At 62.5% G+C, this 24819-nt stretch overlaps 2 protein-coding genes across 4 annotated transcripts; both read left to right on the top strand.

Annotated features, from left to right (window-relative positions):
- The first annotated feature begins 37 nt into the window (after positions 1–37).
- UBE2J2 (ubiquitin conjugating enzyme E2 J2) lies at positions 38–14230 on the top strand. 3 transcript variants are annotated; one of them, XM_059374390.1, is made up of 8 exons: positions 38–211; positions 1378–1439; positions 4105–4235; positions 6988–7028; positions 11882–11984; positions 12065–12203; positions 12873–12953; positions 13572–14230. In XM_059374390.1, exons 3-8 carry the CDS (start codon positions 4105–4107, stop codon positions 13854–13856), a joined length of 780 nt encoding a protein of 259 aa, XP_059230373.1. In that variant the 5' UTR covers positions 38–211; positions 1378–1439; the 3' UTR covers positions 13857–14230. The 3 variants fall into 3 exon arrangements, with proteins under 3 accessions (XP_059230373.1, XP_059230370.1, XP_059230371.1); XM_059374387.1 differs by lacking the exon at positions 1378–1439 and having other exon boundaries at positions 39–211; XM_059374388.1 differs by lacking the exons at positions 38–211; positions 1378–1439 and adding an exon at positions 1440–1530.
- Positions 14231–17971: 3741 nt separating this feature from the next.
- C1QTNF12 (C1q and TNF related 12) lies at positions 17972–22712 on the top strand. The gene is made up of 8 exons (XM_059374360.1): positions 17972–18448; positions 20584–20700; positions 20781–20892; positions 21017–21165; positions 21669–21777; positions 21973–22057; positions 22257–22335; positions 22527–22712. The coding sequence occupies exons 1-8, from the start codon at positions 18281–18283 to the stop codon at positions 22623–22625; spliced, it is 918 nt and encodes a 305-aa protein (XP_059230343.1). The 5' UTR covers positions 17972–18280; the 3' UTR covers positions 22626–22712.
- The last annotated feature ends 2107 nt before the right edge of the window (positions 22713–24819 follow it).

The raw sequence follows: 24819 nt of genomic DNA, 5'->3' as shown, positions 1-24819 counted from the left end.
CGCACCGGAACCGGAAGCGGGGAGGAGCCTCCCCCGCCCCGCGAACGGCCATTTTGCAGGCTGAGGCGGCGGCGGCGCTGCGGCGGTTCGGTGGCCTCCGTCCGGGCGCGGTGCGGCTCTCCGGCGCGGGCCACGCTCCTCCTTCCCTGCTCCGGCCTCGACCACGGCGAGCCTGAGCGCGGCGGCGGCCCACGCGCGGCGACGGGGAGAGGTGAGAGCGCGGCGCGGGCCCGAGCCGGGGTTTCGGCCGCGCGTCCGCCCCGCCGGCGCCGGCCCGCGCGGAGGCCACGGGGCCGTCGCCAGGCTGGTCCCCGCCCGGTCTGCCGCTCGAGGGGCCCCGGCCGGGAGCCTCCGTGCGCGGAACCGGAGGTCGGTTACGGCGGGGCGCCCGGGGCTCCGGGCCGGCTGCTCCTCGGCCAGCCTGGGGGTGTGGGTGGCCCCGCGGCTGGGCCGCTGCGGAAAGGCCTCCTGGCCGTGGCGCTCGCGGCACCCCCAGGACTGGCCGGCGCGGGTCTTGGTGTGTAAATGTCCCCGGGCATCGGGGTCGGGGTGGCCGCCCTCGAGCCCGCCGCCGCTTCCCCTGCACGGCCCGCAGGCGGTTTCGTGAGCCCCGGCAGGAGCGAGGGCGCTGGGGTCGTGGCTGTCGGGGCAGTGGCCGCGGGAGCGTGAGGCGCCGAGAGCCGGGCGGCTGCGGGGGGCCCCGGGCCGGTTCCTCCCGTGGGTCCGCCCGCTCGGCGCGCCTGCCGGTGACCTGCGGCCGCCCCGCGGCGGGCCGGTTCCTGCCGACAGCACCCGGCCGGCCCCGCTGCCCGGCCTCTCTCCGGGCCCGGCGTGGAGCAGCGGGAGCGGGAGGCCCCAGCCTCCCGGGCGGAGCGCTGGCAAGTGCGTGAGATGGAGCCCCGCGGCGGGAGGCCGGGCGCTCCGGGCGCTCCGGGCGCTCCGGGCGCTCCGGCGGAGGCAGCCTCGGTGGGAAGGGGCGGAATCGGAAAACCGGCTGTGCTCGGAACCGGCAGTTCGGCCTCTGCCCCGTTCTGAAGGGCCGCCCTCGGGGGCAGCTCCCGGCCCAGGCCGGTGCAGGAGTGGCCGCACCCCAGGCTTCGCTCCGGCCTGTGGAGCCGTCCCGACCCGGACTGGTGGAGAGAGCAGAAGCTTCCGTGCCGGCCCTGGGCTTGGGTGTGGCGCGTGCCCAGCGGGTCATGCGGGCCAGAGGCGGGCCAAGGTCCGCGGCCACGGAGCAGCAGGCAGGCCCGGGCGGTGGGTGCTGGGCCCCCGGGGGCAGCGCGGACGGTCCCCTGTGACGCCGGCTCAGGCTGCTGTTTTCCAGCCTCTGGGGGTGAAAATTTTTTATTCATGCCGTTTTTTTTAAATGTCTTTCAGCGTAATGCACTTTGACGTGCCCCGTCTGTGGGGCTTGCACGGAACGTGAGACATGCTTCACGGTGTGTGTCCGTGCCGGAGGCTGCAGGGGCTGAGACCGCCGACTGAGGCACAGGAGGGGCCCGTCGGGAGCCGAGTAGTTGAGTCGTGAAGGTGACTGTGAGCCAGAATGAGGGACGTTGGTGACTGGCCAGGCTGGACCCGTCTGTTTTGCGTGGCTGCCCAGTGGCCTTCATCAAGCATCCGGCCTGGCCACGGGATGAAGTCCAAACACAGTGGCATTTGAGTAACCCCGAGAATTGTTTCATGTGTGGCAGAGTGCCGACTTCACGTGAACATTCGCAAGCCGCGGCGGCTCGGTGCCGTCCGTGACCACCTGTGGGGCCCAAGGGAGCCACCGGGCCTGCGTGGCTGGGCCCGGAGCGGGGGGCCGTGCTGTGCGGGCAGGCGACCCTTCCCAGGCTGCTCCGTAGCTTTGTCCTGCTGGGGGTTCACCGGCATCTCTGCTGGGGCCTGGCAGGAACCTGTGTGGTGCGGAGCCGGGCTGCGGGAGGCTGGGTGGAGCCGTCTCGGGAGATCGGGGAGGCTTTTCAGGGGCTTCACTTCTGAACTAGGCCAGGGAGGGCCTGAGTGAACTTTCTGCCCACAGATCGGGCGAGGGCGAGGAAGGGACTTGGGGAACTAGGGGGCATAGCTGGGGCTTCTCTGTCAAGGGCTGGGCAAGCAGGGGGAGGCGCTCGGGTTTACTGGCTTGGCTCTGGGGGAATCGTGAAGTGCTGTGGTCAGAGCTGGGGGTGGAGGAAAAGTTGATCTGACCGAAGGATACAGGCCGGACTGAAACGGGGTGAGTCTGGAAGGTGGAGGCCAGTTGGGAGGCTGTTGCGGCGGTTCATGGGAACAGTCACGAGACCCTGCATTAGGGCGGGTGCGGTGGGGACAGGAGGAGGAGGGGGACAGAGACCCTGAAGTTTAGGGGCCCCGAGAAGTGCCGTGGGCAGGGGTGTGTGGAGGATTGCTCCGCGCTCCTTGGGGTGCAGAGCGAGCGCACGGAGCCCTGGCTGTTGTGGAGGGGCTGAGTGCTCCGAGGGGAGTTCGGCCTGCAAAGGGGCAGGAGTCTGTGGACCTCTGACCCGACGGAGCTGTCGCTGGGGAAATGAGCGCACAGAGGTCCTGATGAAGAAGATGAGGAGGGCCGGCACCGTCGTGGGAGGGGGGTGCAGTGACTTCAGGCCTGTACAGGCCAGAGGTCAGGGTGACGATCCTAAGCACTGATGTCCGGTGCTGTGGCAGGTGGCCTGAGATTGCTGACTGGCCGTGTCAGTGTCACAGAGGAGAGCACGGCCGGTGTGGCTCCAGTTTGCCACCACTGTCGCCGGGAGGCTCCTCCTCTCCATTCCTGCGCACCCCTGCGTGTCCCCTGGCTCTATCGAATTTTAGACCGGCAGCTTTCACGCTTTATTTTTAGCAGCAGAACTTTTTTGCCGTCTTACGGGGAGCTCCAGCGTTTTACAGTTCAAGTTGGAGCTGCTCTGACGTCTGTGAGGGTGGGGGGCTCTGTCTTCTCCCGCCGTCCCTCCCTTCTGTCTCTGAGCATGGCTGAATTGTCCTGGGGCCCCCTAAGCCCGGTCCTGCCTCTTCTCTTGAACGGTGGCTGTGACGTCGCTCCTGGTCCTCAGCTGTCCGTGCTGTCCTGTCCCTGCCATCCCGTCTCAGCGGCCCCATTTGACCTTCACTGAACAGTTCAAGTGATTTTTTTTTTTTTAAGGTTTTATTTATTTGAGAAGCGTGCGAGAGCGGTGGTGGGGGCTTGCAGAGGGGAGAAGCTGACTCCCTGGGAGCAGGAGCTCGATGCAGGACTCAGTCCCGGCACCCTGGGGTAATGCAGGCCTTGAGCTGAAGGCAGACGCTTAACCGACTGAGCCACCCGGGCGCCCCATGTCCAAGTGATAGAACAGAAAATTTGATCTTCCTTTAGGCTTGGACCTAAAAACTTCGTGATGCGCTGCCTAGCCACCTGGCCTTGCCTCCCTGCCCAGCCTTGTCAGTCTCCATTTACTGCCCCGTGGCTCCCTACAGAGTGGCCCAGGGCTCTTCCCTGGACCCGTGATGCTGCCCGTGTCCCTGTAGCTTCTCCTCTCTGGAGGGCATGTGTGTCCCTATCTCTCTCCCGTTTCAGAGGTCCCTTCTCGGCTCTCCTGTTCCTCCCGTGCACTTTTGACCAGTGGTAGATGTGTTGGAAAATGCCTGACAACAGGCTCTCAGTGGGGGCTGGTTTGGGGTGCATCCTGATTCCCACAGTATGAACGTTTGGCTAGCACCGAGTTGGCGAGAACTGCTCAGTCACTCAGGAGCCCTGCCCAGGCTGGCTTCCGCACACCTCTACTGAGGACCCTTTAAATCAGATAGTTTTCTTCCCGTTTTGGTTCTTTGATGACAGGAGTGAGGCTTTGGGTTTCTCTTTTTTCCCCTTAATCTTTGCATCTGATGTTACATAAACGAAGGTTGTGGCGGGGCAGATGGAAAAGGAGACTCTGCCGGTCCTGCAGGCGTCTGAGTGGGTGAGCAAGTCAGGACAGCCCGCAGCCCGGCTTCTGGGCGGCTGGGATTAACTTGGCTTGCTGCTGGGCTGCGGAGACCGGAGCAAAGGGGGCACTGCTGAAGCCGTCTGGGTGAGGAGGGCAGGGGTGCGCCCTTTCCTTTGTGAGCAGAAGTGTTTGTTTTCCGCAGATGAGCAGCAACAGCAATAAAAGAGCTCCAACAACAGCGACCCAGCGGCTGAAACAGGACTATCTTCGGATTAAGAAGGACCCGGTGCCTTACATCTGTGCGGAGCCCCTCCCTTCCAACATTCTTGAATGGTAAGGCTCTGGACTGCCACTCTCCTCACACTGACTGTCACCTGGGTTCTCTGCCGGCTTGCCTGGGTGGCTTTCGTGCTTCGCCATGGCACTGGGCAAGGTGCATCTGCACCTTTTTTAGACGTGAGCAGACAGAGGCCTGCGGATGTGTCCTGGTTGTCTTCGTGATAGGTGGCAGCTGGCCTGCAATGGGGTCTTCCTTCACCCCTGCACTCTGGGGCTGGAGAGAGAGTTCTGGAGAGCACCGTTTGGTGGGGTGGGGGCGGTTGGGGGTGCTGGTTTGTGGGATCCACAGCAGAGGTTGGAGTGTATCGGTCTCACAGGTGTTGGTGGAGAAGCTACATTTCTAGACTCTTCTTCTCTGCTCTTTGCTTGTTGGTGCTGTGAAGTGGCCTGTCCTGCCTTGGAGAGTTTGTGACAAAGGGTCAGGCGTCCTGATACCTCCGCACCTGGCACTGGCCTGGGAAGCCATTGGGCTGATGAGACGGGCTCCGTACCTCATGGACACTTGTTTCGTAGTGACTCTTTGGCTGTGTTCAGGTGTGGCCTTGGGAACCTACCTGCTTCTCCAGACACGCTGCCCTTACCAGGGGCGTTGCTGATTTTGTGGGAAGTCAAGTGTAGGGTCCAAGTAGTAAGCATTTTCTGTTTGGAGAGTATTTCTTTTTTAAAATCTTACTTGTTTATTTGAGAGAGCGTGCGTACGTGCCAGTGGGAAGAGTGGAGAGGGAAGGAGTCCTGAGCAGGCTGTCCATTGAGCCCGAAGCCTGATGGTGTCACTAGGTCCCACAACCCTGAGCTCATGACTTGAGCTGAGACCAAGAGTCCGATGGTTAGCTGAGCTGCCGAGGCACCCCTGCTTGAAAGGGATTTTGTGTTTTGATCTCAGAAAGTGTCTCCAAGGGGCACTTGAATGGCTCAGCTGGTTAAGCTGGCTAGTCTCAGCTCAGGTCTGGATCTCAGGGTTAAAAATTCGTTGCAGCGTGGAGCCCATTTAAAAAAAAAAAAAAAGGAAGTATTTTTTAAGTTTCTTGAATCCAGAGGAAACAATCGAACAGAGTTAAAAAGAAATCCTTTTCCGACTGGGCAGGTAGTTTCAGGGTTCTGGATCTGCCTTCCTCAGCTTAGAAGGGCTCTGAGAGGTGAGGGGAAGGCTCTCCGGGTGAGGGGGCTCGTGTGGGTGAGGCTTCAGGCTCACAGCAGCGCTCTCCCCGCCCCCAGGCCTCAAAAACCACGTGGCGCCGCTTACAGAGTCGGCCCACAGAGGGACGGGTTCCATGGCCGTTGCAGGGATGTCCTCTTTGTTTGGGGAGCCTCTTCTGGCCCGTGAGTTCAGGTCCCCGGGCTCAGCCACTCACGAGGAAGAGCTGCTGCTAGGGTTTCTTACAGAGAACAAATGAGCAAAGTCGGCACTTGGAAAAGGCACCGGAGGCAGAATCCGTAGGAGGCCAAGGACAAGCTTGCCATCCCCGTGGGCTCTCACAGACTTGCTGTGGCAACACATTTGAGGTTCTGTCCACCAGGGAAGCCTGTTGAGATCCAGGGCTTGGGATTTCCAGGGGGAGTAGGTCATGTAGGCACCTCTGCCTGGCACCTCCCAGTGTTCCAGACTCCCAGCTGGAAGGCAGGCTTCCTTTTGGCATGGATCCTATTTTTAGCCCAGATCATTTAGTTGGGGTGCTGAGACCTTCTTCCCACTCCAGAATCCAGTTCCCAGAGCTGGCCGAGGATAGCCATGTCAGGCCCGCTGGTCGGGCTCTCCTGCCCAGCCCTGGGCGTCCCTGCTCTGCTGCTCAGGGTGCTGGGTTCCCCACACGTGCTCGTTGCCCCTGCCCTGTGTTCTTGCACGGGGCGCCAGGCTTGGGTAGTGACAGAGTACGGCCGTGTTCCTGGGTGGCTCACGTGCTTAGCTCTCAGGGTTGTTCCTGGTCAGCGAACACCGATGACTGTTCCGGGAGTAAAACGTATCCGCGAGCAGATAGCAAGTGTTGTGCGGCCCACGGCGTTAACGTGGTCTTTGTGGGAAGAGGGGGTCTGTGACAGGATGGTAATGGAAGTGTTAGCCGTCGTGTGTGGTCGTGCGCTTCCGGTTGGTTCTGCGCTCTCCTTTGTTCTGGTCTGTTTTGTCTGAGAACCCTGACGTCCAAACAGCTCTTGACCTACAGCTGCAGCTCTGTGTTTGTGTGGGAGAGTGCGGTCTGTGCGTGTGGCTGCTTTTGGTCTGAGGCCTGTGGGCCCAGCCTGGGCTTGGGCTCTGTGCGGGGACTTCAGTGACGGTTGTGGGCTGTGCCTGTTCCTCCTGCTACAGGACAGCTGCTCTGAGGTCGTGTGTAGTTCTCCCAGAACAGGAACAGCCACACTGGGAGACGCCCAGCCAACTCCTATCACCAGCTGTCCCCTGCTTGGCCTGCTTCACAATATTTGGGTGCACAAGTTTCCCTGGAAATGCAAGTTTCCAGGTACACCTCAAGAATGAATGTGAAGTTACGGTTGGAAACCTTTTCACTTGGCTGTAGCTGTTAGAGAGGAGTTCTTCCTTGCATACTGTAGACACAGAAGTATTTTGTGGAAAACTCACAAGATAGAGCTTTCAAGGTTCTGTTACAAAGTGACTAAAGTGTCTGCAGTACAAATTCATCTACCGATTGTGAGTATCAGGTTTCACGGGACCCTACGAAGCCCAGCCTTGGAGTGACTCCAGGTTTGGAGAAGGTGCCATCCCGGAGCCCACTGATTTTCTTCTCTCCCTCAGGCACTATGTGGTCCGAGGCCCAGAGATGACTCCGTATGAAGGTAAGTCTGATCTGATTTGAGAGGAACAACAGGCCGTTTTTACCTCCCCCTGCCCCTTAGGATTTTATTTATTTATTTGACAGAGAGAGAGACAGCGAGAGAGGGAACACACGCGGGGGAGTGGGAGAGGGAGAAGCAGGCTTCCTGCTGAGCAGGGACCCCAATGTGGGGCTCGATCCCAGGACCCAGGGATCATGACCTGAGCGGAAGGCAGATGCTTAATGACTGAGCTCCCCAGGTGCCCCACTGTTACCATCTGAATAGACTTCACCTGTCAGACACTCGGTATTTGTGAATCACGCCCTATTTTGGATGTGCACGAGTGAGATTGGACTTCCTTGGACTCCATCCCAGCGTTTCTCCAGGTCCAAGAAGTGTTTGGTTTTTTGCCGTTGTGTTTGGTCTTTGGAAGCTGTCTGTAAGGGTCGGGGTTTACCCGGCCTCTCCCATCAGTGGGATCAGAGCTAGAAGACAGACCTGGTGAGCAGGACAGCATGGCCAGCTTCTCCTGGGGTTTGGTCAGACCAACGTGAATATTGTCCGAGGGAGGAAAGGTGTAATTATGGAGCTCTCACTCTGCTGAGCCCTCTAAGCCCAGTTTTGGGCCCCTTTGTGGATGGGACACTGAGGCTTAGGGTCTGCTCTGGGTCAGCCGGGCACCTCTGCTCTCCTACTTGCTGCTGAGGCTGATCCATTGATGCCACCCAGGGTTGTCTGGTGTCATTTACAAAGTAGACCTGGGATTAGTCAGTGCGTCGGGGGCCACGGGGAGCCTGGCACCAACCTTGGTTTAGGCCGCGGGAGAGATGGGCCATGGCAGGGCAAGCCCAGGGCAGAGCTGTGGCTGGGTGGGCAGCACCTTCAGCTCTCTAGCCACTGGGTCCTTGCTTCAGGCAACATCTACAGCCACACGGGATGTAGATCTCGCATAAGATTTCAGTAGAAAAGAGTCCGGCCACTGGAGGTTTGGCGCGTGTGTCCCCAGCCTTACGAAGACTCTCCTTTGGTGTGGGAGTCCCTGGCACCGGCACGTGTGCCCTTGGGGGGGGCAGAAGCCGTCTGCAGGGTGGGGGGGGGGGTTCACAGTGTCATGGTGAGGCCTGCCCAAATGACCAGCAGCAGCGCGTGGCCTTGGTGGGCTTGCAGGAGGCGTCTAGAAATGCAGCAAAAGATGGGCTTCAGGCCGTCTGGACAGATCACGTTAGAATGGTTGTTAAACGTGTGTTTCTAAAAATTTATTTATGTATGTGTGTATTTGACGGATAGAGATCACAAGCAGGCAGAGTCAGGCAGGGGGAGGGGCCGAGCAGAGAGCCCGATGCGGGGCTCGATCCCAGGACCCTGGGATCATGACCCGAGCCAAAGGCAGAGGCTTTAACCCACTGAGCCACCCCGGCGCCCCTAAACATGTGTTTCTAACACACTAGGAGTGAATGTGTTTTCTCTCTGCCAAGGGGCATTGTGCCTGATTTTTAAGGTGTTTTTTTTTTTTTTTTGTAGTTTTATTATTTTCCGAATAAGTAGTGATGTTTATTAATTTTGTGTCCAAGCCTGTTGCTGGTGGAAGTGAGCCTGGATGGGAGTGGAGGCAGCGGGGAGAGGAGAGGGCACCCCCCGGGTGAAGGCATGCAGGGCGGGGACGCCAGGAGACCCCCTGATCCCCAGGCCCTGGCCAGCAGGGGGTCTCCTGTCTCTGTGCAGAAGGAGGCGCCCTCTTTCCAGACCCAGCGCTGTCACCAGTGCTTCCTTGTGTCTAGTACTCCCCTGAGTGTTCGCCTGCTGGCTCTGGCCCTCGGGCTGTCGGCAAGATGCCCTTCAGATCCAGAGCTTGTCCTGCCGCTTCTCCTCCCCCTTCCTTCCTCCTCCTCCCTCCCCTGCTCTGCCTCCTCTCCCTGCTCTGCCCTCCTCCGCGTCTGTCCCCGTCCCTGCCGCCCATCCCCTCAGCTCAGGGCTACACTCGACAGCTTAAGGCCTGCCCTGTGCTTGCTGCTCTTTTGGTTAATAAGGGACCCCTGTGAACTGCCAGTCCAGGGGACAGACCTCAGGCCTCAGTGCCTGGGGTTCTGTGGACTCCAGTGGTGCGGACGCTGGCTTCCTCCTCACTTGCTTCTGCTCTGACTTCTGGATGTCCTGACCCTTCCTTCCCGGCCTCTCGCGGCTCCTCTCCCTGTCCATGTCTGCTCGGCTCGGCACTGGGTGGCCTCGGGACTCCACGACTGTGCTTACCCGGGCGAACCCCAGGCCTACCGACCCTCGCAGCTCAGAAGCCGCCTCCCACTAGCGCGGGTGCCGCGGAGGGTTCTCCCTGAAGCCATCTGTAGATCTTACACGATCCCGGCAGAGTTGTGACGAAGGTGTTCTGTAGGCACACACAAACTTGACCTGCGCGTTTTGTTCTAAAACGTACACGGAAAGGCAGAGGGTCGGGAGTAGCTAGAGCAGGAGCGAGCCGGAGGAGTCGCTCTGCTTCATCTTCAGACTGTGCAGCCTCAGCGAGCCGACCGGAGGGAAGGGTGGGGGTGCGGGTCCCTGGGACAGAGCAGAGAACCCAGGAACGGGCGGCACATTTGTGGCCAGTGGGTTTTCTCTCTTTTTCCACTTAGTTGCAACAGCAGTTCGGTGGAGGAAGGTGGCGGCGTGCTGCGCGCTCTCCGCGGCGCCTCTGAGGGCCACAGCGCTCTCCGCAGTTTCTGTCCCCAGCGCTCGGCCGAGGCTGTGCTCCTCACGCCGTCCCCTGTGGACGCTGCGAGTGAAGGATGTGGGAGCTGCCAGCCTGGCACTGCTCCCGTGCGCTGCCTGAGGGCTTGACCTCTGGGCGAGGCTCTGTCCTGCCGGCCCTGCTTTGCCTCTTCCCCTCTCACACCGAGCCCTCCGGGCCCCTCAGCACAGACCCACCGGCGCTCGCCTCCTGGCCTCCTGTGTGCGGAGCACACCTCCACGCCGAGAGGCGGAGGCCCGAGGGCTTCGGCGGCCCCTCACGCGCCGCCTGCCCGTATGTTGCGACCTGCCGTTTGCTTCTGCAGTTTGCTCCCTGTGTGGTAGCCTCTCTGCCCGGCTCCTGCCCGGAGCGCTCCCCTCGGTGGAAGGTCTTCACCTGGCTTTCCTCCAGTGCACGACGGAGGTACGGGTGCGGGGCTGGCGCAGGTACTGAGGGTCCCATCTTCCCGGCAGCTGTGCGCTTGTGCCGCGAGCCAGTCTTCCCAGCACCTCCTGGGGAGCTGAGCCTCAGACGTGCCCGACTCTTCTGCTTCCTCTTAGGAAAAGCCCCTGTGTGTATCACTTGGCTGTTGTCCAGTTTGGCGTTTCCTAGTAATTTTGAGTGAGTGTGCCCTGAGTGCCATTTATGGTGTTGGTTTCTCAGCAGTGGACTTGTCTGCTCGCGGGGTCGGCCTTACAAGGGACACTGGCTGATGCCATCCCTCCGCCACCGGCAGAGGCTGGCGTGGAAGACAGCACTCATGCGAGGGGCCAGGGCCCTGGTGGGCAGGGCCTACCCAGGAGTGGCCTTGGAGCAGAGATGTGTGGCTCTTTGGGACTAGCGTGCCCCAGTCCTTGAGGTGGGACCACACCCAGGGTGCTGGGCACAGCGGGGATCCCAGGTGGAGGTCATGCAGCGCGTGAAGCCTCCGTGCGCGCGCACATCACCAGGTCTGCTGTCAGCGTGCGTCACTTAGCCTGCTGCGCTGGGCCCAGGGCTCTGCATTTCCAGCAAGCTCCCAGGTGCGGCCCTGAGAGGAGGGGGTGAGGCCTCCGGTAGGCTGGGGCAGTGGGTCTGGGAGCTGAGGGGGTGGGGTGAAGGCCGTGAGGCTAGCAGGGTCCCCCAGAGTGTCGGTCTGGATCAGTTGGAAGGTGTGGCCAACAGGATTCGCTGTTGGAGTCGGTGTGGAATGGCCGCTGGGCCGGGGGCAGGGGGGCAGGTCTGGCCGTGGGTCTTCCCAGAGCACGGTGAAGAGGTTGGCACTACTCTTTGAGGAGAAGAGCCAGATTCTGTCTCAGACTCCTCTGAACAGTGTGGCCTGGATGTTCGGGCCATGGGTCTGGAGTGTGGGAGGATCCCCAGAGGCCCGTGTGGAGGTGCTGGCAGGACACGGACGATCGCATCCTCATGTCACAGGAGACGTGACACCCCAGAAGGCAGAGTGGTCAGGGAGGGCACCAAAGGAGCCAGTGGGTTGCGCTTAGGGGGTGGAGTGAGAGTGGGGGAGCCAGGCCAGGGCGGGACTCGAGGTGGGAGGGGAAGTCTGGGGGGTCTCGAGGTTTGGGGGATCGCGGTGGGAGCAGGGGCCTCACCAGGGTGGCCTTGGGCGTAGCTGTCTGGGGGTTTTCCAGAAAGGAGAGTGAGCGATTGGCAGGAGTTGGAGGGGTGGTGGCCAGAGTTTCGTGTTTCTACGGTGGGAGGAATGATGGCAGTTGTGTTTATTGCCGGGTGTAGCTTAGGGGAGGAGGAGAGATGGGGGGCGCAGGAGGGAGGGGTGACCTCGGCTGTCATGCTGGGAAGGGCGGCAGGAGGGGGCCGCTGAGGAGCCCAGTACAACTTCTCTTCTGGTGCCGTGCTCTGGGTGAGAGGTGGGCATAGGAGGGCTGTGCAGGGTTTGTGTGGTGGTCGTATGGGCAAGGCTGCTCCTGAGTTTCGGTCATGAGCCCCTCCTTTGGAGTGAGACCTCCAGCAAGACCCTTGTGTTCCCGGGGCGGTCCGCTGGTGGGCACAGAGATGGGGCAGAGCGGCTGGGCTGGGCTGGGAGGCCGCGGGCAGTGATGCCAGCCTCGGGGCTGGCATGGGGCTGGGTGTGAGCCGTGTGTCCCCGCAGGAGCTGCACTGTGAACCATGACAGGCTCTTTCTGTTTTGATACAGGTGGCTACTATCATGGAAAACTAGTTTTTCCCAGAGAATTTCCCTTTAAACCTCCTAGTATTTATATGATCACGCCCAATGGAAGATTTAAGTGCAATACCAGGTAAGGCATTCCTGCTTCTCCAATATGGAGTGAGGTCAGGGTTGGGGGGGAGCTCTGTTGAGTGGGTCCCTGTTTCGCAGGCTGTGTCTTTCCATCACGGATTTCCACCCAGACACGTGGAACCCGGCCTGGTCCGTCTCCACCATCCTGACGGGGCTCCTGAGCTTCATGGTGGAGAAGGGCCCCACCCTGGGCAGCATAGAGACGTCGGACTTCACGGTGAGGGGTGGAGGGCGCGGTCACGTGTCAGGGGCTCCCCAGACACTGTGCGGAGACTCCCTGCTCTGGGGCTCCTTGTTCTCCGTGGTGGGAAGAACAGGCCAAGCTTCCTCAGGGGCCTGGGGGCGGGGGGCAGAAGGGGCGGCTGTGCAGCCCCGGCCATGGATAGCAAGGTATCGAGTCCTTGTTACCTGGTTTTTGTTTTTCCGCTTTTAAAATTTATTTATTTATTTGTTTGTTTGTTAAAAATATTTTACTTATTTATTGGACAGACGGAGATCACAAGCAGGCAGAGGCAGGCGGGGGTGGGGGGTGGAAGCAGGCTCCCCGCTGAGCAGAGAGCCCGACGTGGGGCTCGATCCCAGGACCCTGGGATCATGACCTGAGCCGAAGGCAGAGGCGTCACCCACTGAGCCACCCAGGCGCCCCTATTTTTCTCTTGTCTAAGTAGGAGTTAAAGTTATTAGTTGATGATAATGGAAAGATGCATGCATTTTCATAAGACGGAGTTAGTTTATTCTGAAGACCGAGTTTATTGGGTGCTTTCAACCACAAGAAGACCGTAGCTTTTGAGGATGAAATAAAATTTGAAAAAATTGAAATTAATTTAGAATTTGAAAGAATCGAAATTAGTCTTTGGGCTGATATTTCCGTTCTCTTTCTTCTTAGAAAAGACAACTGGCTGCACAAAGTTTAGCATTTAATTTGAAAGACAAAGTCTTTTGTGAATTATTCCCTGAAGTCGTGGAGGTAAGGGCCAGGCCGGCTCCGATTTGCTCCCCCTTGTCAGGAGCACTTCATGTCCCAGTCTTCCCCAGAGAAGACCGTGCTGCTCTGGGTCCCTGGGCCGCACGTGGACTGCGGGGACAGCACCGGTTCCCACGTGCCCCTGTAGGAGCTAATGGGCGGGGTACAGCCCTGCCCCTCTCCTCAGGGTGCCCAGGGAGCTGGGGGCTTGCATGGGGTGGGGTTGGAGCTGGGAGGACCAGGGAAAGGGAAGGACGTCAGGACGTGGAGCTCCTCAGGTGGGCTGCTGAGCCGCAGGGAGGGCCCTTGGCCAGGAGGGGCAGGGTGAGCCACATTAAGGGTGAAGTCCCGGTGATCCTGTGTCGCTTGGACTGACACAGTCTAGGCCCTGTGAGGTGCAGGCTTGGCGACTTTGACAAGTCCCTGGACCCCCTCTTCTGTAAACAGGTTAGCAGCAGCCCCCACCTCCGGGGGTGGGTGTCAGGCTTGAGCACGTGGGGCCGGCAACCGCAGGCCCCACAGGTCTTCCACCCATGGGTGGATCTTAGAATGATCCCTAGTTCTAAAGGAATTTGTTTGTTTGTTCAGAACAACCCTTGTTTTTTTCTGTTTTTATCTTAGGAAATCAAACAAAAACAGAAAGCCCAAGATGAACTCAGTAGCCGACCCCAGACTCTCCCCTTACCAGATGTGGTTCCAGATGGGGAAACACACCATGGTCAGAACGGGCTTCAGCTCCTCAATGGGCACGCGCCAGGGGCTGGGCCACACCTCGCGGGGCTCCAGCAGGCCAACCGGCACCACGGACTCCTGGGCGGTGCCCTGGCGAACTTGTTTGTTATAGTTGGGTTTGCGGCTTTTGCCTACACGGTCAAGTACGTGCTGAGAAGCATAGCGCAGGAGTGAGCCACGTGCCACGGCTGGCAGAAGTGGTCAAAAACGAGGGACACTGGGCCCGAGCGTGCCACGGGCTGGCTGAACGTGCCGCCAAGCGCGGGGTGGACCTGCCTGACTCCTGGGGTAGCTTTTTAAAACCTTGAAAAGGAAAACAGAAACCAAAGTGTGTCATTGAGATTTAGAGGAGATGCAAGATTCTCAGCTCCCTGTCCTCACTCTGGGGTCTGTTGGGGACCATGGAGCTTGGGTGCCGAGGAGGAGGGGCCTCATGCTTTGGTTTTATAGCTTATCTCCTGTATCGTCTTTTGGACCTGTTTTAGTAAACCTGTTTTTCATTTTATTAGGTTTGGTCACTTAAAAATACAAAACTCGATTATCAAATACTCTGCGTGCATTCTTGGTCCAGTGGAGCCCTGGCTCACCAGGCAGGAGCAGTTCCCACAGCTGCGCCCGGCTGGCAGGGGCAGGGGGCCTGGCCGCGGGGCCCAGGGGCTGGCCGTGGGCCCTAGGAGATGTGGGGCTTTGGGCCTCAGCATTTGAAATGTGTTTGTGTTCGTTGGAAAGAAGCCGTCCTTCCTCGCAGAGTGGGTTCTTCGTTTTGGTGAAGTTGAAATTCAGCGTCCACTTGCTTTCTGACCACAAGGTGGCACCCCTTCCTTGAAGAGCCACCACGTCCCGCGTGGTCCCTAAGGCCGGCTTCCCTTCACCCTCCTCCCGCCCTGGCCTCCACACCCGTGCCAGGCCGGGCCTCCTGTGGCCACCTCCAGGCTCCCAGTGCCCGCAGGACATTTCCTCTGACCCCCAGCAGCCCCCCGGGGTCCACACCTGACCGGCAGGTTCTGTGCACCTCAGGGCTCCCCTCACACTTGGTCCAGATGTGTGCTTTACCCTAAAGGTAGGCTCCCGTGTTCTTCCCGCAGCTGACCCGTGTCCGGTGTGGGCTCTGCCCTGGAAGGCCACACATGGACTGGGCATCCCAGGAAGGACGGGGCCGGCGGGCTGGACACAGCTCCTCGGCTGCTGACATCTCCGTCGGGCGCCCGTGTGAGGATTCTCACTCCGTGTCGGTTGAGCGCCGTGTCTTCGGCTCCTGGGCCGAGGGGTGTTCGCTCCCGGGCCGAGGGGCGTTCGCTCCCGGGGCTCGGGTGCGGCCGCCCACTCGTGCAGCGTCCACATTCTTGGCTTTTGATCTGTTTATTTAAAATTGCTCTATAGTTTACCACTCGTGTGTATTTAACCCACTCTTGTGAAAAAAATCTTTCATTATATCTTGTTCCTAAATGTTGTGCCGTTTGAGTCTCTGTTGGTGGAAACGCAAGCCCAGCCCAGCCCAGTGCCGGGTGGCCCAGCGGCGCGGCCTGTGGGGCTGGAGCTCCCGTGTCTGCAGCGCAGCGGCGCCTCGGGAGCAGCCGTGGGGCCCGGCGGCAGTGCCACAGCTGGGGGCCCCGCGTGTGTCGGCTGGCGTGCGCTCTGCCGCGCCTTGCCCTCTGTCCGCGGCCACATCTGACCCAAGCACTTGGTGTTTCCTGAGGTGTTGAGGCAAGTTCCACAGCAAATGCTTTACTTAACGTGGGTCATTTCCTTGCCGGATGTGAAACGTCAGCTCTTCAAAACCCTCTGTCAGCGGGGCTGACCGGTCCGTGCCGAGCCTGCACCCCGTGTCCGAGGCGGCAGGCTGTCTGCAGTGACCCGAGGTAGACGATGACCTTGGGGTGCCTGGCTGGCCCAGTCAGAAGAGCGGGTGACCCTTGATCTCGTAGTCGTGAGTTTGAGCCCCACATCGGGTGTAGAGATTGCTTAAAACAAATAAACACTTCAACCACAACAACAAAAAAGATGAACTTGACCTGTGGGCCCACGCATCTGACCCCGTGTCCACGTTGTTCTCCCTCAGAGGCGTCACCGGCCCCTCGCACTCGTGTGGAGCCCTCGGTGGAGGGCAGTTGGGTGTCCCCAGTGGTTGGCCCATCTGAACCGCTGAGGGCAAGCCTTGTTGGGAGTCTCTTAATCCAGGGACGAAGCCCTGACCAAAGTCAGGCTGCACGGACAGAGGGGAAGGGGTCCTGGGTGGTCTTGCGAAGACCATTCCCAGCATCTCTGTCCCCAAGAAACTTCCCCAGGCCTGTGTTTGAGCCTGGAAGCTTGTGAATGCAGCCGAACGGTCTGGGTCTGAGCCTGGGGTGGTCGTCGGTATGGGCATCACAGGGGCAGGCAGCTGTGGGGACAAGGCCCGGCGTCTGGGTTGTGGCTTTGTGGGTAGAGAGGTGTGGCTGTGGGCCTGGGCCTCCCCTCCAGGGGCCGTGGGTGTCTGGGGCAGTAGGGTGTGGACTGGAGAGCGGGGTTCCTTTGATGGTTTTCCAGGCAGCTCCCGTGCTCATTGGGGGAGCTGAGGCCCTGAGAGGACCCATAGGATGCAGGGAGAGGAGGCACTGGAAAGCAGGGAGCTGCTTCCCTGACACTGGACCTGAGCCCAAGGGGGCCGCGTCCCTCTGCAGAGCACAGCCCGGAAGAAGCTTACCAACCAGTGGGCCAGGGAACTGGTCCTTCCTGTTTGTGGTCGAGGTGCCTCGGGATGGGCGCAGAACCTCATGGTTCAGGCACGGTTGGACCTGTTTGAGGCCTATTGCTGTGTGGCTGCCCCGTCCCGCTTCAGAGGCCGTCCGCTATAGGTCCACCTGCCTATAGGACTGTGCTGGAGGCTGGCCAGTTGGCAGTGCCCACGCAGTAGCCAGTCCGGGATGGTCCACTGCCCCCGGCACTCTGCGGACACTTCGAAGCCTCTGATCATGGGGCTATCAGGATGCAGTTGCTAGAAAAAGAGGTGCCTACTTGCCTTGTGCCCTCTTCAAGACCCAGGCATTGGGACCTGAGTCTCTGACGGTGATCTTGCAGTCTGCCGTCACCGCCCGCTGTTGTCCCTGAAGCTGACCAGCTCTGCCTGGACCAGGAGTGGGGACGGATGACCCTGGGCAGACGCTCCTCACATCTTCCCCACCAGGCGTGGCTCTGGGAGTGGCTCTGCCTGCAGCCGCCAACCGTGGACGTGGTCTGGGTCTAGAGTCTGCCTTTGTCATTCCTGGCGGACGTCTGGAAATTGAGGAGTTCCTGGAGGAGGACTCGTGCTGTCCGCCAGACCCAGTGTGCCCCCACCTTCCTCTCGGCTCAGGGCTAGCCATGGCTCTGACCGTCCATAGGCCTGGTCCACCAAGGGGCAGCTGTCAGCCCACCTGGCCCCTGTCATGTGGTGATTGACTCTGCAAGGCTTGGGTGGCTTCAGCTGGCCCTGGTCACCCTGTTGCCCACAGTGTGCTGGTGGCTAAGGAAAGGCGCTAACTCTCCCTGGGGACTCGCGCACCGGTTTCCAGGTCCCACTGGGGGCAAGTCTTGAGCTCCATCTCCTCGGACTTCTGTCCCTTTCCCTGCCGGCTGAAGACAGCAGGAAGCGGAGAGGCCTGGTTGGGTGAGGGCACCCCTTCGGGCAGTAAGGTTTGGCCTTGTGCCCCAAGAAGAGGAGGGGGTGGAAGGACTCGGGGAAAGCCTCAGGCGGGCCGCCCACCATGATGTTCTCTGAGGTCACTCAGTCCCCCCTCTCACTAGACATGCTCACTCCAGTGGAGGGCCAGTGCCCAGGTTCATCTAGGCCCGGATGTGGCTGGGAGCCTGGTCGAACAGCTGTCTGTGCCAGGTCCTGCCTTTCTCAGGAGCAGGGTCTGAACCAGGCTTTTGGGCATCACCAGGACTCTCAGGTAGGGGGACCTCTGTCAGAGGGCCTGGAGGGGGCCTGGGGCAGGGCTGGAAGGATCCGGAGGGCCTGAATGAGGTGGGCCTTAGGAAGAGCAGATGGGGCTGGCTGTCCTGATGGAGGTTGTCCCTGCCCCTGGGCCCCCTGGACACGAGGTGCTGGGAGCTTTTCTGGGAGCAGGGTGGGGTGAGTTCATGTCAACAGTTTGCAGGGCCAGTCAGCCCTCCTGGAGAAGGGCGGGGGCTGTTTCCCCGGGGCAGGGAGCAGCCCCTTGCCACAGCCTAACGCCCCCGTCTCCGCCCCCGGGCTGGCAGGGGAGCCCCTGTTGGCTGGCAGAGCCCGCAGAGTGTGAGCCCTCCCCCTTGGAGCTTTGGGGCGGAGGGGAGGGTTTATCTGGCGGCGTTGCGCGGGCAGCCGGGGCACTGCATGTGAGGGAGGCGGGCGCCGGTCCCAGTCCGGGGAATCGGGAGGGAGTGCGTCCCTGGAGTGGTCTGCCCCAGCCCGGGGCCTGTGCCGCGGCCCCAGGCTCACCCTGCCTGCAGTTGCAGGGAGGTGGCGAGGTGCCCCCTGGGGCTGTGTCTCCGCAGGGGGCCCTGAGTGCCGGCTGCACCGCTGCCCCCATGAGCACACCTGGGGGTACCCGCTCACCAGGCTGAGCCGCCACCACTGGGGTCTGCAGCTGCTGGGCGCCATGCACTGGGCCTGGGCGGCTGCTGCTGTGGCCCTCGGGCTGCAGCTCTTGCTCCTGGGGGGCGTTGGGGCGCGGCGGGAGCCCAAGAGGCCTCAGCAGCCCAGCCAGCGCACTGAGCCCCCCACCGCCACCACGTCCCACAGCGAGGGGCTGCTGGGCTCCCCCAAGGTACGCTCCGGGCCGGTTGCACGTGGGGTGGGTTGCGCATACTTGCAGGCTTAGGGCGGCCCCCTGGCTCTTGGCGGGCCACCTTCTCTGTGGCTCTGCCCTGTCTGAGTGGAGTGGGGCTTTGGGCAGGACTCACAGCAGTTGCTCTTGGGGCAGCCACTGGGGCCCCGGGCCCAGGGGAAGGGTGGGGGAGGGGAGGGGCTGTGATGGACCCTTTGAAGCCCCAGGCCCTACATGCCTCTAACAGCCTGCTGCGGAGCAGGTGGCGGGGGCAGGCCCCTTGTTGGTTATCCGAGTCACCCACAACTTGGGTGGCTGGAGAGGCGAAGGCTAGCTTGGACCCTGGGCTTCCTGGAGATCCTTGCCCTGACCCCCCACTGTGTGTCCAGCACCCCCGATGGCCTCTCACAGCCAGCGTTCTGGTCCTTGTAGTCCCTCTGGCCTCAGTCTGCCCCTGGGGTCCCCTCCGAGACCTGCCTCAGCCTTGGCCCTCCACCATCTTGGGCCAGGTATCTCCAAGGGGGGTTGGAGCTGACCCCAGCAGCATGGGTCTGCCCCTGTGGGGGCCGCAGGCCTGAAAAGAGAGAGGCAGTTGCTGGGGCAGGCCTCCCACCGCCCAAGCCCTCATGCCTTTGATCCTGGCCTCCCGCCTCCAAGGGCGTCTCCACTGCAGCCAGCGCGGCTGCGCTCAGCCCACGCGGCCCGTTGGAGCCTGAGGCCCCATTTTCCAGATGGGCAGGCTGAGGAGTGTGAGTCCTCGGGCCCTGCCAGCCAGAGAAGGGTGGGCTACTGGCAGCTTCTGGGGGTAGGCCCGGGTTCGCCTGGGGACAAGCAGGCAAATCTCTATTCCAGGAGTGTCTCCGTTGTGGGGGGCTGCCATGGGACACATACCCCAGAACAGCCCTCCCCAGGCCTTGGGACCCCTGCTCCTCCTGCTGGGGGTGGGCTCCTCTTCCACCTGCCCCCGACTCCTGTAGCCCTTGGCCCCTAGACACCACTGACGACTTGTCTCGAGGCCCCTGAGCCCCCAGGTGTGGCTAGGGAGGCTGGCAGCCAGGCCCCCAGGCAGAGAGCAGGTACCCCAGGAACCAGGATATTCAGATATTCCTGGCTTCTCCCACTTCTCCGGGTGGGCCCCAGATCAGGGGTGGGAGGCACCCTCCCTGCCCCTCCTGTCCTGTCTGGTCTCCTGAGAAGCCCTGCCCCTCCTGGGTTGGGAGGCAGCACCTGGCCTCGGAACCTGGCTCTTGCCATGTCTGGGAGTGAGGGCTGCCCGCTGGACTGGACCCTGCAGGCGGGGCCTGTCAGCCTGCACTGCCGGACAGAGCCCTCTGAGAGTGGCCAGGGCTCTGCTCTAGCCCTGTGGTGGTGGCTGTGCCCCAGCCAGTCCAGCCTCTGCAGGGTTCCTGCCCCTGTGATGAGCTTCCTGCCCCAGCCTGGCCTGCGGACTGCCTCAGAGACAGGCTGATGCTCTCCCCAGCCCACACCCCTCAGTGGGATGTGCTTTCTTCGACTTCGAAGGGGCTTCGGGGGCTGCTGCCTCTCGGGCTTGTCCCAGCGCAGAAACTGGGCTGGGGGGAGTGGGTGGAGGGGAGGGGGAGCATGGTCCCTCCCAGCCCTTGCTCGAACAGTCAGGTGGGCTGGGCCGCTGTGGCCTGGGTCCCAGCCCAAGGAGCCTGGCCAGGGGTGTCCGCTCACCCACCTGATGCCCAGCGCAGAGCAGGGCCTGTGCTTGTGCTTTCCCCAGCTCTGCGGGGCTCTGAAGCTCTTGGGGAGCACCCCCCACCCCCGAGAACGTACCCCCGAGAACGCCCACCTGTGGGGACGTGTGGGGCAGGCCCGTGTCTACATGGGTGTGCCCATCGGCTTGGGAACCCGGTGCCGTGGGAGCGGATGTGGTCGCTCCAATATGGAACCAGAACCAAGGTGCCTGGACATCAGGTCCTTGCCCTGTGTGTCCTGGTCTGGGTCCCCAGGGGTGGCCTACAGTGACCCATTACCATGTTTCTCATGTGTGCTGAGTCCTGCCCCAGGTGGCCTGGGCCCCAAGTCTCTCCACTCTCCCCTGGGGGCAGTAGGGGAGGCCTCGTGGGGGCCCGGTGGCCAGCACAGTAGCCTGTCCCCTGGCCCTGCAGCCACCTGAGGGCCTGGGGTCTGAGTTCTCAGACGCCCACATGACCTGGCTGAACTTCGTCCGGCGTCCACATGACGGGGCCTCCAAGAAACGGTGCCGGGGCCGGGACAAGAAGTTGGTGAGCCTTGGGGTCTGAACCCAGGGGAGGGGTGGCTGTGGCTCCCACTGGGACACTAACTTTCTCCTGCCACCCCTCAGCGAGGCCTCTCTGGGCCCCCCGGGCCGCCCGGGCCGCCTGGGCCCCCCGGGCCTCCCGGTGCCACAGTCACCCAGGAAGCCCTGCTGCGAGAGTTTCAGGAGATGCTGAAAGGTGAGACCCTGTCCCAGATCTTTCCGCCTGGGCCCTGGAGGTGACCACACCCTGATCTTTCCGCCTGGGCCCTGGGGGTGACCACAGCCTAACCCAAGACGCTGCTCTCACCCTTTCCCCACAGAGGCCACTGAGCGCCGGTTCTTGGGGCTGCTGGGCCCATCGCTGCCTGAGGGGACAGGGCGGCTGGTGGCCGAGGCCTTCCACTGTGCCCTGAAGGGCCCCCTGGTGGTGGACGAGAGGACGCTGGTGGAGCTGCATGGCTTCCAGGCTGTGAGTGCGCGTGGGTGGGGGGCTGGTCCTCTGGGGCATCTGGGTCGGGAGGGGGGGGGGGGGGGGCGCCTCATATCCCCGGGGGGGGGCGGGGGGGGGGGGGGGGCCAGGTGCTGGGTCGGCTCCCCACTGCTGGGCAAGTCTCCTAGCCAGCCTGGGACAGTCGCCCAGCACACGCACGCAGAGGGTGCCTGGGGGGGCCCAGCACAGGGGGGGTGGGGTGACCTGAGTCAGGATTAGCAGGTCCTGTGTGCCACAACTTTGGGTGGGGCCCAAGGGCGCCAGGAGCCAGGGATGCCTTCCCTGGTGGGGGCTCTTGAGGGTTCTTCCATCTCTTGGGGCCTGGGGCCCACGTGGGCCCAGAAACATGGGTCCCCTGCTGCCGATCCTGCCCACTGGGGGCTTGTGGGGGTGGCTGTCAGTCACAGGCACCTCCCCCAGGCTGGATGTGCAAGATGAGGGCCCGGGCGCTGCAGCTGGCTGTTCACCTGCTGTCCCTCCAGCCCACGGCCCAGGGCGCCTTCCTGCGGGGGTCTGGCTTGAGCCTGGCCTCAGGCCGGTTCACAGCCCCGGTGACCGCCATCTTCCAGTTCTCCGCCAGCCTGCACGTGGGTGAGTGGGGGCCAGCCCCCAGGCCTGGGTCCCCTTGAAGACATGCCTCCATCCCCACCTCCCGCCGGGGCTCTCGCTGAGGGCTCACTCTCCTCCAGCTTGGCCGCTCCTGGGCCTGCACCTGGCTGTCTAGCCCCTGCCCCTCTCTGCTCCGTCCTCCCCGGGGGGCTGCTGCAGGCGTGCCTGTCTCCACAGACCGCAGGGAGCCGCAGGGCAGGGCGCGGGCTCGCGACACCGTGCGGGTGCTTGTCTGCATCGAGTCCCTGTGTCATCGACACACGTGAGTGGGCCTTCCTTGGGGGCACTGTTGATGCTGCGGGGGCCACAGGGGGTGGTGGCCAGGCCTGGACTGTCCTGCCTGCGGAGAGGGAGGGGCTGCTGCAGACACAGAGCTGCCCCGTGTTGCCCCGTGTACTCGGGTGGGGTCCTGGCCCCGCAGCCAGCGGCGCCCTCACCCCACCCTGCGATGCTGCGTCCAGGTCCCTGGAGGCCATCTCGGGCCTGGAGAGCCGTGGCAGAGTCTTTACCGTGCATGTGGAGGGGCTGCTGCAGCTGCAGGTGAGGCCAGAGGGCCAGACGCGTGGGCACGGGCCCCAGGCCTGGAGCCTTTGCCTGGCACCGCTCAGTCCTGCGTGTGGCTGGACACCGGCCACGTGAGCCCCCCCGGGTGGGTGCTGCCTGGTGGGGCTCGCGCTTCATTCCTCTGTGTGCTGCCATGGCTGGTGATGCCCACTGTGCGGTGTCCACAGGCTGGACAGTACGCCTCCGTCTTCGTGGACAACGGCTCTGGGACAGCCCTCACCATCCAGAGTGGTTCCAGCTTCTCCGGCTTGCTCCTGGGCACGTGAGGGCCAGACGGGGGACCCAAGGGCCCACCCACCCCCACTGTCCACTGCTAAACCTGTGGTCCCAGCAATAAAGAGCTGTCAGCCCTCCCTGTCGCGTGGTTACTGTGTCATCATGCAGGTGGGGGTGGGGGTGCAGCCCTGGAAGGACATGTGGGCTGGTGTCCAGTCTGGGAAGCAGTAGCCTATGGGCACCTGCGGGGCCCCGGGGCCCAGATCCATTCAGCCTGGGAAACCACAAGTCCCAGAAGCTGGTGAGTCCGATGGCGGCCGGATGCCATTTGCTGTCACTGTCTCCCTTGGGAGGGCCTTGTCCTGCGGGGTCAGGTGCGGGCAGCGCACAGGTGGAGGCCCGCGCAGGGCTGCACCCGGGAACCTGGCGGGGCGGGCCTGCGCGCCGATGAGCTAGTGCGCATGCGTCTGCGGGGCGGGGCCAAGGGCACCCCCCGCGGCGGGACGCAAACCACGGGGCGGGGCGCTAAGGCCCTGCCTGCGGGTCCTGTGGATTTGGGCTCTGTACCCGCACCCTGATTCGGCTCCCGGAAGCCCAGACCAAAGAATGAGAATTGGTCTCGGGGTGACCGGGCCTCTGCGGAGCTGCTGAGATACCATCTCTGTCTGGCACCTGGGCCCTCGGCAGCAGCCCCACCTGGAGGGCCGAGGCCAGGCCCCTGACCCCTCCCCAGATGCTCCGGGGTCCTCGGCAGGCTCAGGGGGCGGGGACGGGAGGCCGGGCGGGAGGAGATGGGCGCCCGAGGGCCGTTCTCCAGCCCCTCCCCTTGGGGACCCTCCCAGCAGCCCGCTGGGTAATGAGGCGGGAGAGGCTGGTGCCGGGCTGGCGGCAGCCCCTGCAACCACGGGCTTGGCCGATGACCCGTCCTCACCTCTCTCCCTGGTCGCCCCAGGGTGGCGTCAGGGGCCGGGGCCGGGGTGGGGGGCGAGCTGGGGGTGTCTGCTTTGTAGTGGCTGCAGGCGCCAGCCCGGTCTGAGTGGGGGTGCTCTGGCAGCTTGCGGGGTGTGGGGGGGACGGGGCCCTCTCCGGGGAGGTTGGGGGAGGAGGGCACTGTCTCCCACTTCCCGTTACTGAGGTCCTGCGCCAGGCTCCGCCATGGGCACTGTCCATGTCTGACCCCCATTTACAGAAGGGAAAGGGGCGGGAGACCATGGCCAGCCCCGGCCAGACTCTCAGATGTGCCTGGGGCCTCTCAGCGTCCGGGGGGCTCCCCACTTCCTACAGGTCCTTCCGTGCCAGCCAGTCCCTTCCATGCCAGGTCCTCCTGGACCGGGTTGGGTCCTGGAGGGGACAGGTCTCATGGTATCCAGACGTGCTCTGGGGACTGTGATGACAGAGATGGAGACCCAGACCCAGAGCCCACAGACAGTGACAGATAGGCGAGGACAGATGAGAGGCGAGGACAGAAGGACGGACCAGGCCGGCCCCGCGGAGCCTGCGGTGGGCAGGTGGCCAGGGCCCGGGCCGCCGCTCGACAGCACCTGCTTCCAGGTCTGTCTGGTCTTCCTCCCTGTCTCTGTCACCCCTAATCAGAGGTCATTAGCCACTTAGCTGTAATTTCCCTGGAATGTGCTGTCCCCACTTGGGCCTCCATGGCTGAGGGACTGGGAGCAAAGGCATGTGGGCGGGGGCGGGCCGTGGTGGTTGCCGTAGGGCATTGAGTGTTGTGAGCTGAGGGGGCCCAGGGGTCAGGCCCCCATGGACACAGGGTGGACTCCCAGGGTGAGCAAGGGGCGGATGCAGCGTGAGGCTCCCCAAGGCTGAGCCCACCTTCCAGAGCCCAGGTACGCAGCCCGCAGAGAGAAGGGAGGTCGTCTTCTGTGAAAGGGAGATGAAGATTCTTGCCGAGCAGCCCCTGGGACGCCCTTCAGTGGAAAGAAGCTTGCTGCCCTGTTGCACTCAACCCCGACCGTGGTGTTCAAAGAGCTCCCTGGGGTCTGGGCAGCGGTCTGGAGCCCCCTAAGGGGCCCTGGGCCCTCACAGTGATGCCCAGCCTGAGCAGGGGCTCCAGGGAATGCGAGAGCCCGGGAGATGGGGACCTTTACCTGGACTGGTCGCTGGCTTTGTAGCTGGGTTTTGGGGTGGCCTGAGCGTCTAGCTGGGGCCGGAGTCAGAGGGCTGCACAGCTCTGTATGGCTTCGGGTTGACCCTTGACCATGAGCCCTGCCCTGAAGCAGCAGGAAG

This window comes from Mustela nigripes, chromosome 14 (assembly GCF_022355385.1).
Source record: "Mustela nigripes isolate SB6536 chromosome 14, MUSNIG.SB6536, whole genome shotgun sequence".
NCBI classification, from domain to species: domain Eukaryota; kingdom Metazoa; phylum Chordata; class Mammalia; order Carnivora; family Mustelidae; genus Mustela; species Mustela nigripes.
Note: the sequence above shows the minus strand (reverse complement) of the source record. Positions and strands in the feature narration are given on the sequence as shown.

Excerpts from the sequence above, each read along its gene's own strand:
- C1QTNF12 (XM_059374360.1), top strand. The coding sequence starts at position 18,281 with ATGCACTGGGCCTGGGCGGCTGCTGCTGTGGCCCTCGGGCTGCAGCTC. Across the intron at positions 21,778-21,972 it reads CTCCGCCAGCCTGCACGTGG|ACCGCAGGGAGCCGCAGGGC; the intron begins GTGAGTGGGGGC and ends CTGTCTCCACAG. Across the intron at positions 22,336-22,526 it reads AGGGGCTGCTGCAGCTGCAG|GCTGGACAGTACGCCTCCGT; the intron begins GTGAGGCCAGAG and ends CGGTGTCCACAG.
- UBE2J2 (XM_059374390.1), top strand. The coding sequence starts at position 4,105 with ATGAGCAGCAACAGCAATAAAAGAGCTCCAACAACAGCGACCCAGCGG. Across the intron at positions 11,985-12,064 it reads AGATTTAAGTGCAATACCAG|GCTGTGTCTTTCCATCACGG; the intron begins GTAAGGCATTCC and ends CCTGTTTCGCAG. Across the intron at positions 12,204-12,872 it reads TAGAGACGTCGGACTTCACG|AAAAGACAACTGGCTGCACA; the intron begins GTGAGGGGTGGA and ends CTTTCTTCTTAG.